This window comes from Trichosurus vulpecula, chromosome 3, assembly GCF_011100635.1.
Source record: "Trichosurus vulpecula isolate mTriVul1 chromosome 3, mTriVul1.pri, whole genome shotgun sequence".
In the NCBI taxonomy this organism is placed as follows: domain Eukaryota; kingdom Metazoa; phylum Chordata; class Mammalia; order Diprotodontia; family Phalangeridae; genus Trichosurus; species Trichosurus vulpecula.
In genome coordinates, this window is record NC_050575.1 from 400,286,926 (window position 1) to 400,297,842 (window position 10,917).

At 41.5% G+C, this 10,917-nt stretch overlaps 1 protein-coding gene across 2 annotated transcripts in view; it reads left to right on the forward strand.

Moving 5' to 3' along the window:
* Nucleotides 1-9,273, forward strand: part of LOC118843812 (cyclic nucleotide-gated cation channel beta-1-like) — a 54,058-nt gene extending 44,785 nt beyond the window's left edge. For both annotated transcript variants that reach the window (XM_036751590.1, XM_036751591.1), the window contains 6 exons: nucleotides 1,070-1,167; nucleotides 1,271-1,354; nucleotides 3,178-3,296; nucleotides 3,735-3,881; nucleotides 7,277-7,499; nucleotides 8,556-9,273. In XM_036751590.1, the coding sequence (XP_036607485.1) occupies nucleotides 1,070-1,167; nucleotides 1,271-1,354; nucleotides 3,178-3,296; nucleotides 3,735-3,881; nucleotides 7,277-7,499; nucleotides 8,556-8,942 (1,058 nt within the window). In that variant the 3' untranslated portion in view covers nucleotides 8,943-9,273. The remainder of the gene's footprint in view (nucleotides 1-1,069; nucleotides 1,168-1,270; nucleotides 1,355-3,177; nucleotides 3,297-3,734; nucleotides 3,882-7,276; nucleotides 7,500-8,555) is intronic.
* The last annotated feature ends 1,644 nt before the right edge of the window (nucleotides 9,274-10,917 follow it).

The window sequence follows — 10,917 nt, forward strand, 5'->3', positions numbered from 1 at the left end:
AGATACTATTCTGCTTTGGTAGAGGCAGTTCCTCCCTGGGAACTCCTCATACCAATGAAATCAAAGGTCAAATCTCTCTCTCTCTTATTTTTACATCAGTGTTATAAACACAAGAATGCTATTTGCCTTGAGGCACCAAAATCGCTAGCCAAAGTTCTGATTATCCAATTCCTATTTGGCTTATCTTCCTAGTTTTGTTTGGCATAACTTAGTGTTCCTGGTCTCACGGTATCTTAGTGTTGATGGGGACCTCAGCTATCATCTAGCCCAACTTCCTACCTTATGTAGGAATATTCTCCAAAGCTTTCCTGGTGAGTGATCGTCCGGCATCTACTCAAGCACTTTTAGTTCTGGTGCACTTATTACCTCATGGGGCATCCCATGACTCTAATTGTTCCTTGTATCAAGCCAAAATTATCCTCCCTGTGCCTTCCCACCTATTGAATCCACCTATTCTGCTCCCTGGGTAATTCCATCCTACTTAAGTGGGGTTAGAAAGCTAGAAGATATGTCTCAGTGTCTTAGGCAGCAGGGTCAAAATAGATCTGAGATATCAAATTTATTATTTGTGATCAATTAGGCCAACAACCTGCCTTCAGTCAATCAGGAGTTGGACCAGGATTCCCTTTCTGTCTCTTTAGTACCACATCTCTCACAATAGTCCATGAACTCTAGGATTATAATTCCCAGAAATGGATAAACTAACACTCTTAGATTTTTTGAGTTTCTCAGATTTCTCCCAAATCCAGAGGAAGACTTTTTTTGTTTTTGATTCTGGGATGTAGAAGAAAAAAACCAACATCATCATCAATCTCCTCCTCTTTTCCAGCAGTGTAATAGTACCCTTCTGTTATGGTATCTGACCCTGCGCCATACTATTCTTTGGAAATTACAGACCCCCTCTTCCACGTATAGAAACCCTCTCAAGGTCACACACAATTATCAAGTGTTTTTTCAAAAGTCCCCCACACTTCTTTAACTACTATGATGACACTGAACTCATATGTCATCCAGTGTAAATGTACTTCCATAAGGAGTAAGTGATGTGTCTCTTTTTCCCATTGGTCAGATGAATCTGAATTGATGGTGCAGCTTCCGGACAAGATGCGGCTAGATCTCGCTATCGACGTCAACTACGACATTGTCAGCAAGGTGGCTCTTTTTCAGGTACGTTTCCCATCTGAGTCAAAGTTAAACTATTCATTTTGTGGAGTCCAATCAGTTTGCCTTTAAATCCTGAGCCCTTTCCTCTCTCCTTCTCTTGGTTTAGGGCTGTGACAGGCAAATGATTTTCGATATGCTGAAGAGGCTGAAGTCCGTAGTTTACCTGCCCAATGACTACGTGTGCAAAAAGGTATTCATTCATTCATTTGTTTTATTTATTTTGTCATTTATTTGTCTATTTATTTGTGTAATTGACAAAGAAGAAGTCAGAAAGAACCACAGTGACTATGTAAAAGGGAGAATGATTTGTAAAGTTGTAATTGGAATGTATACATTGTCTACTTACAAATGGATGATCCTACTTACTATCATTATCACCACCAGTACCAATACGTCATATTAGCACAGCTCTTTATACTTTTCAAAAAATGTTGATATCTATCATCTTGTTTGATAAACCATGTGAAGTAAATAGAGCAGGTATGGTAGTAATACTGCTACTACTAATAATGATAAAACAATAATAATGATCATGACACTAGCATTTACATAATGCTTGAAGGTTTGCAAAATGCTTTACGTATGCTATTTCATCCAGCCTGTGTGTTTGGCATTATTATCTTACTCATTTTATAAATGCAGGTAGGGAGACTCAGAAAGTATCAATAACCTGCTTGTGGTCACACCTCTAGTTAGAAGAGATGTGACCTCAAGTCAAGCCTTGGTCTTGCCTGCTACCTGGAATGAACTTCCTGGGAAGCTGAGTCTGAGGGATCTCTTGAGCTCAGGAGTTCTGAGTAGCAGTGGGCTGACTGATTTTAGCATGAAGCACTAAGTTCTGTATGAATAGGATGAGCCTCTAGGAGCGGGGGGAGGGGGGCACCAGGTCGTCTAAGGAGAGGCCAGAAACAGAGCAGGACAAAGCTTCTGTGCCAGGGAGAGTGGAGCCATGTGAGTAGCACCCCCATGCACCTATATGGGTAAGATAGGGAGAGACCAAGTCTTGAAATTAATAAATAACTAAAATTGAGTAATGAAATTAGGATAGTGTTCAAATATGATGTCAGTTTTGGGGGATAAATATCTTCTGGAAGATTTAAGGAACTTCCCGCAAACATAAGGACCTTTACTTTGATAAAGGGCACATGAAAATGATATATCTAGGACCAGTTAGAGGCAAGGAATTAAAAATTATCCCTATTAGGTAAAGAAGAATACTGGGCTCCACTGTTTGAGTTACAAAGCATTTATTTGCTTGAGGATAAGAAAGGAACAATCCATTGCTTTGTCCAGAGGAGTTTAACATTTGGAAATTAAAACGATTATTGGATCACGGTGTGTAAGACCCTGTACTGAACTAGGTGTGTGCAGTGGGAAAACACTCTCAGGAAACAGCTGTCATTCAAGAAGAAAATAAAGATCACAGGCAAAATATTACATTTAAAAATCAGAAGAATAAGGAAATAAAATTTCCTCCTTTACATTGAGAGTTCTTTAAAAACAACTTTGCATTTACTCACTAATAAATGTTTATTGAATGGATGAATGATACAGCCAACTTTCAATCACTTGTAAGTGGATTGATTATCCATGCTCTTTTCACCATGGCTCAGGCAGCAAGAAATAGGGCTGAGACACGAAGAAACAGAGCCAGGTATGAAGGGGCATGTGTGTATGTGTGTTTGGGTGTGTGTGTGTGCAGGTATGTGTGTGTGTATGTATATGTGTGTTTGGGTGTGTGTGCAGGTGTGTGTGTGTGTGTGTGTGTGTGTGTGTGTGTGTGTATCTATGCTTATGGCTCTCTTGCTATGTTCCAGAGTCAGATGCATTTTCGTTATTTTTCGTTCTCCATGTGAATAATTGTAAATTGACTTTAAAACAGGTTAGGCACCAGAGCTCTTTGTGGAAACCAAAGCTCTGTCCAGAAGAGGTCTGATCCAACAGGGTCTTTTGTGATTAAAGCATTCCTGTACAGTATTTGAACATGAGTAACTCTTCTCCTCTTTGTTTCAGGGAGAAATTGGAAGAGAAATGTACATTATCCAAGCTGGACAGGTCCAGGTACTGGGCGGGCCAGATGGCAAAGCCGTCCTTGTGACTCTGAGAGCAGGATCTGTATTTGGAGAAATAAGGTCAGAAAAGAACTGGGGGTGGGGGTGGGAAATTGGGGGAATGAGGTGAGACCTTGGGGTGGGGGGAAATAAAAGAGAGAGAGAGAGTAATCAGTGAGACTAGGAGTAGTGAGACCAGAGCTGAAACATTCCTACTGTATCACTGAATCTCCTTTCAATAGGATTCTAAAAATAGCTGCCGATTGCCAACGATTTATTTCTCTTTCCCTGCATTCCCAGATGGGGGCACATACTCTTTCAGCTGCTTTGGTGGCTTCATGATGGTTGAAGGAAGGGAAAGAAGAGGAGGGAACCAGTGTTGATTAAGTACCTGCTGTGTACCAGGCACTTTACAGATAATGTCTCATTTGATGGTTGAGTTAGCAAGGTGAGACTGAGATGTTGCAATTCTAGCCCTCAATGGTTTTGCCTGTTCTCTTTATTCTCTTGAATAATTAGCTTGTTGGCTGTTGGTGGGGGAAATCGTCGCACAGCAAATGTAGTGGCTCATGGATTTACCAACCTTTTCATTTTGGATAAGAAGGACTTGAATGAAATTTTGGTTCACTACCCAGAGTCTCAGAAGTTACTTCGAAAGAAAGCCAGGTACGTGATTCCTTAGAACAGTAACAGTCAGTGATTTGGATACTTATTGGAAGACCATAAGTTGAAGAGAAAGCGCCATTCTACATTAGTAGAGGGAGTTTCCTCTCCTAGAAGTCTCCATTGAAATCGCAGGTTTGTCTACATTCATAAAAAAGTGTTTTGTAAAGAACTTTGGGATTCTATGAGAAGGGAGTAGAAATTTGAAGGTATTTTTCTTGGTTCCATATCAGAGAAGTGTATTGTGCCCTTCTTTTTCAGCCTTCAATACTGTTTCTTGTTTGTGTTATGTGTTCTAATGGGGCACACCCCACAAATCCTATATATTCCAAATGCACTGCCAATGCACCACACCCAGTCTACGTGGCTCCTGGCAGTGCATTGGAAGGAGGGAGAAGCCAGCTAGAGAGAGCTACTGTCTTTCCCTACATCACGAGTTCCTGAGTAAAGGTGAAGCACTATCAGAATTGGCCCCATGCTATTACTCTTTTTCCTACTGGTATTACTGCCCGTAGGACCCTGGAGCAAGTCACTCCTGTCTCCTTTGTTTTCAGAATAAAGAAGTTGGTTTATATAATCCCCTAACATTCTATGAATCCATGATTCTTCACCCATTTCTCTTTTAAGAAGTATAAGACCTAAGGACATTCATTACTCAACTAGGCATACTAGGAAGGGGGAGGATCAGTTAATTTAGAGAATAGTTAAGCTAACCTGACTACCCAGACCCTTTATAGAAAGACAAAGTTAATATGACTTCAGCATTTCTGAGGGACAGTTGAGTCAGAGAGCTAAAATATTTCATACTCACCTTAATCTTTCAGCTCCAAAATGCAAAGCTTCCAATTCTGTGCCATTTCCGAAAACATTAGAACAAAAGAGATCATCAAAATGGAAGAACAGAATGAATGTTAGCTTTATCCTAAAGTTGCTAAATAGTGGAGCATGGTTGATATTATTTGCTGATCCAGGGGAGACTGGTCAAGTGATAGCAGCTTGTATCATTTCACTGAAACTTACATGGCCTCTCTCCATATCATAGGAACAATGTGTCTCCGTATTAGTGAAGTGCTTTGGTTATCCATGTGTACAATTTATAATCGTAAAATATAGCAGGTATGCAAGTATGTCCCTTTCCCTTTGGGCACTGAGGATGCTGGGGACTATGTGTCAGTAGGGGACTGTTTTTGGATATGTCACACGGACAGGTAGAAGAGTTGGAGATGGAACTTGGAGAGAGGACGGTCCCCTCCATGGGACCAAGGATTTGGTACTGTGGCTACCACAGAAGAAAGGAGGAAACTTTGTCCTTCCTTTTATTGGAGACAGTGGTATAGCCGGGAATCACATGCACTGAGGAGTGATGAGGTCACAGCAGGAGAAGCCAAACTCATGGACCTTGTTCTTGCTGGTACGGTAGGGATAGATCAGTGTAGCAGGGACTGGGCACTCCAGGGAGCCACACGGACATGTCCACTCAGAGGAAGTTGGCCCAGGAGGGATGGGAAATGCTCAAAAATGGAATTCTGAAGACACTACAGGAAGCAGTTACAAAGAGGAGATAAAGTAGCATGAGTTTGACCTACATTAGGATCAATGTGGATGCACAGGGTACTCACCAACCAACTTAGATTTTTAAACTGAATGGGCAGAAGATGGAAGCCAGCATAGGCAATAGACAAATGTTAGGAATGCTTATGGTGAGAATGAGCTGAAGCTGTCAAGGGGTGCCAAGGACAACTATAAAACATTATATGTGTGTTTTTTATCTTTGTTGAAGGAAAAGGGGAATCAAAGAAGGCCTGGAAACTTTGCTTGGGGTGGATAGGTGATGCTAAATGACAATAAAGAAGAGAATAGACCATTTGTGCCAAGAAAACCCCATGGACAGTATGGTCGCCCAGGTCCCCAAGAGTCAGACACAACTCAATGACTGAACAGCAAGGGGTAATCTATCAACCAATACAGAGTTTATTAAGCACTTGCCATGTGTGTGAGGCACTGTCCTAAGCACAGATGCAAAAGTGAGCCTCTGCTTTCAAGGAGATTGCACTCCAGGGAGACAGACACATTTGAATGCATGCAATGTACATGTGTACATGTGAAGACATGACAACATGTCTACATGTTGGGTATAGAGAACATAAGGTGATTTTAGGAAAGGTGCCCTAGCAGCTGGGGATGTGGTGGTAGGATTAAGACAGAGATTCTAAAGAAGTTGGTGCCTGAGCTGAATCTTTGAGGAGCCCAGGGATTCTGGGAGGCAGAGGGAGGGCATTCCAGGCATGAGGGACAGCCTGTGCAAAGACACAGGGATGAGAGACAGTGCTTTGTACATGTGGAATATTAAATAGGCCAGCATGCCTGGAATGCAGAATCTGGGTGGGGGGTGGAGGGTTGGCATTAAAGTATAATGAATCTAGAAAAGTAGGAAAGAACCAGGTTGTGAAGAGCTTTAAACAATAAACATTTGATCCTTTGTGCAACAGAGTCCTAGGCACCTAGGCCTTTTGTTAAAAGTAATCATTCATTTGCTTACATAAGACCTTGAGCTTCCTGAGAATTGTGAAATACTGACTGGGGGAGGTGTTGGGGGGGGGCAGATGGGGAAATCCTTCCCAGGAAAACAAGCGATGTGCATTTCATATTGATGATGTGTTGGAGCTGGAAGCAACCTTTGGACCACAGACTGTCAGAGCTGGAAAGCAACTCAGAGCTCTTCCAGTTTGTGTCACTGAGTCACAATTTCTCTTGTTAAAAGGCACTGGTGACTATAACAAAGGAAGGACCTTCAGTTTTAACAAATTATTTTGGTTGACAGTAGGTGTTGACAGGACCCCGATTATCAAATTTGCTCATTAGGAGTGCTTGCTTATTAAACACTAGCCTAGATTTTCCCCTGGCCCATGTCCTTGATGATAGATACCCTTTACATACAGCTCATGGAAGTCTTTGTTGGTAATGGGTTGCAACCGACCCACCCAATGTTGCTTTCCATTGTAGTCTGGTCTTAAAGAGAGCGGGAGGGATAAGAGATGTGCAGCCTGACTATTCCCCTGGCAACCACACAATATTAAAGAAATCGGAGGAAGGCCTCTGGTGTCTGGTTGGGTGGGTTCTCTGTGGAGTATTGATAGAAAGACGTGGATAGAAAGATTTGGACAAGATGAGAAGGCAGTGGTGTACTCATGGTCTGGACCAGGGGTGAGAGTGCCAATATCCGCGAGGTTGTATTTATGATACAGGCCCATGATTAATTTGGTTCTTAATCAAACCATTTATTCCGTAGCTGTAATATGCAAAAATTCCCTGCTGACCTCGGGGATTCATTTGTGATGTTTGACCTTTGTATTTCTCTGAATGAGTGTGATGCTCTGAATTGTTATTGTCTTTTGTAGGCGAATGCTAAGGAATAACAACAAGCCCAAAGAATCGAAAAGCGTGCTTATTCTTCCTCCGAGGGCAGGGACTCCTAAACTCTTCTCAGCTGCTTTAGCCGTAGCGGGAAAGATGGGAGGGAAGGGAGCGGCAAAAGGAGGTAAACTTGCCCATCTACGAGCAAGACTGAAAGAACTGGCTGCCATGGAAGCAGCTGCCAAGCGACAGCAAGAGCTGGAGCAGGTGAGCACCCGGACTGGTCTACCCTGACCATGACCTTGACCGTGACCTTGACCATGACCATGGGTGTCAAAGAGCTGTCTGGCCATTTGTAGCATTACTTTCCTCTACATTATAAAGAATAGCACAAGCCCCTGATGATGCAGAGAAGATTGTTTTGATTTTTTTCTGTTCTTTAATATAATGCTTAGGACAATTAAGATTCCCCAGAATATAAAGCCTGTTTGCAGAAATAGTAAGATTGATTGTCATTCCCTTCCTTGTCCTATCCCTCTTGCACATTACCTTCAACCCCAAGGGTATTTTAGAAGTATTCATTTCTAATCTCAGGCCTTTTGGTGATCTGATACCAAAATCGATCAATAAGCATTTATTAAGCATCTGCTATATGTCAGACACTGTGCTAAGAGCTGGGTATACAAAAAGAGGCAAAAGACAGAATGCTAATTACCGTTACTCTGCTGATTATGGCCATGGATTTAGTCAAGCAATACTCAAAGGTGTTTTGAATATAATGTAGTACGATTTCAAAACTCTTTCCTTGAGGTAGGGTTTGTTGTGCTTCAGGAACAACATGTCAGTTCCAGATTTGACTGGAATTAAATTTGAAAGTATGGCAAATGAGTATTTTTCTGCATCATAGAAACCTATTTCCCCTTCATTTTAGGGTATTTTATTGCACATAGGGAAGCATCTTAATCTAAGCCCTTTGAGCACTGACTAAAAATAAATTGCTGATATATTTAACAACCTACTTCACAGGTTAATCATTATAATAATAATGATGATAATAAATTAGATGAAAGCATCACAAAAGACTTGTGTGAAAAGGTTCAAAGAAACCAATGCTTTACTTTAAAAAGAGAATACCCTGGCATCATTTGTTTTATTAAGCTGACTTTTCATAGTTACTGAAATCAAGGGAATTTGTGCATAGTCCTGAATTAGAACTTGGATCACAAGAATATCCTATTCAGTTAAGATCTCTTATAATTGGCCTTGATTTTTCTCTACAGCTCTAGAATACAAACATTTCATCATTCATTTTATTATTTCCAGGCCAAGAGTTCTGCTGCCTCAGCAGCCCCAGACCAACCAGAATCGGCAGCTCCAGACGGACCAGAGTCGGCAGCTCCAGACGGACCAGAGTCGGCAGCTCCAGACGGACCAGAGTCGGCAGCTCCAGACGGACCAGAGTCGGCAGCTCCAGACGGACCAGAATCAGCAGCTCCAGAACCATCAGCTGAACCAGAGCCAGCTGCTGCAGATCCCCCAGATGCCCATCCTCCGTCTTCTTCCTCCCCCAAGAAGTCAGAGGGAGGAGATGACAGGGAAGTTGTGTCTGAATTCACCGATCACTCTGTCAGAATTCGCATGAGCCCTACGCCAGAGAGTGACGAACAGATTCTTTCTGTAGAAGTTCCAGAAAAGAAGGAGGACAAGTGAAATTCACCCCATGCTAGTTTCTAGAAGGCCACTAAACATCTGGTCATTTTATATTCCAACTGGCTACCTATTCTTACCTATCTAAGCTAGAGAAACATTTTTACTTTCAACAGCTTCTAATTTCAAGCTAGTGGCCACAGACTTCACTAACAAAACTATGCTTGATAGGGCTTGGTTTGCCTTTTCTTTGTCCTTAGCTTGCAAGGCTAGTATCCTAGAAATGAAGATCATAACCTCTTTAAGAGAGATGCAACCCTGTAAGGCCTTTTGGACATCAGAAAGGATTCTACTGATCTCCTCTGCTATTTACTCTCCCATTAAATACTTGGTCAACAGTCTTGCCCCAAGATTTGTTTTTTTTTCTTTTTATTGAGGGAGCCACAGAATTGATCTTTTAGTATCAGTGATTCATCAGCAACTATTTTAATAATCTATAAGGGTCCTCTGTCCCCAATAACAAGGCAGCTAGATGGCTCAGTGGATAGAGCACCAGGCCAGAAGTCAGGATGACTCAGGAAGACTGGCAAGTGATAGAACTGAGATTGAAACTGAGATCATCTAACTCCAAGTGGAATTTTTTTTCTCATAAGATCATATATGCAGTATGTATCAATTAAGTGGCACAGTAGATAGAGTGCCAACCTGGAGATGGGAAGACTCATCTCCCTGAGTTCAAGTCTTATTAGCATCTGACCCTGGCCAAATCACTTAACCCTGTTTGCCTCAGTTTTATCATCTGTAAAATGAATTGGAGAAGGAAATGGCAAACCACTCTAGTATCTTTGCCGGGAAAATCCTAAATAGGGTCACGAAGGGTTGGACATGACTGAAATGACTGGACGACAGTCCTCAATAAGAATTATTGAAGCATGCTGTCCTGAACATCCCACATCCCCCTATTAATACATTAGTTCTAGGTATGTTTTAAATAATGAAACACATACATGTTCACATGTATACATACATGCATGCACAGAGTCCATTTAACCAGAGGGTTAGGATGGAGGCTGTGGCTATAGACAGGGAAGTTAAGAATAAATAAGAGTGTCGATTTCACCCTCGGGTAATTTCCTTTCCATTTCATGGGAGGATGATGCATGTGGTCCTGTTCAGTGACTTTGGACTCAAAGAGCTGTTGAGGACTATTTTTTTTTAGCAAATTATTTTTAGAAACAGAAAATATATTTTTCTTTCTTTGGCTTTAGTAAGTATGACATGTTAGTGCTCATCTAGGCTAGAACTGAGATTTAAACTTAGATCCTCCAACTCTAAGTGAGATGTTTTTTTTCTCTTACAAGATCATGCAGCCTCACTAGCATTCATAAAGTGTGATGGAAAAGTCTCACTTGGGACTTACAGCTTGGAAGAAAATAATCCATTTAAATGAAAGCAAAATTTCTTTGAGAAAGAAGGTCATGTCACACGTATGAGTCAAGAAACTGAAAAGGGTGATAGCTGATGGCTGTGATTGGCATAAAGAGTTTACTAAAAATTGTCTGTATTAGAGTGTTCCTGCCTGCATGGATCCCTTGAATATGGAGCTTATAATCCTTCTCAGTTTAAGGTAGAAAAAGGAGAGAGACAGAGACAGAGAGGAGACAGAAACAGAAGAGAGATAAAGAGACATAGGAAAGAGTGTGTGTGTGTGTGTGTGTGTGTGTGTGTGTATGAGTGTGAGAGAGAGAGAGAGAGAGAGACACACACACACACACACACACACACACAGAGAGAGAGAGAGAGAGAGAGAGAGAGAGAGAGAGAGAAATGATTTATTGCCACCAACAGTAGTCCTGAACTGCATGCAGTGAACAGTAATTCTATTTGGTTTTTCATCTGTGCCTTAGTCTAATTTATAGCTGGCCCTGTGGTTTAACATAACTTCTGTACCCAATTCGGCATCTACCCTCAAACATTCCGTTTGAGTTATGTAGTAATCCACCTTGAGCTTCATGGGAGAGAGTCAGGATCTTAGAAG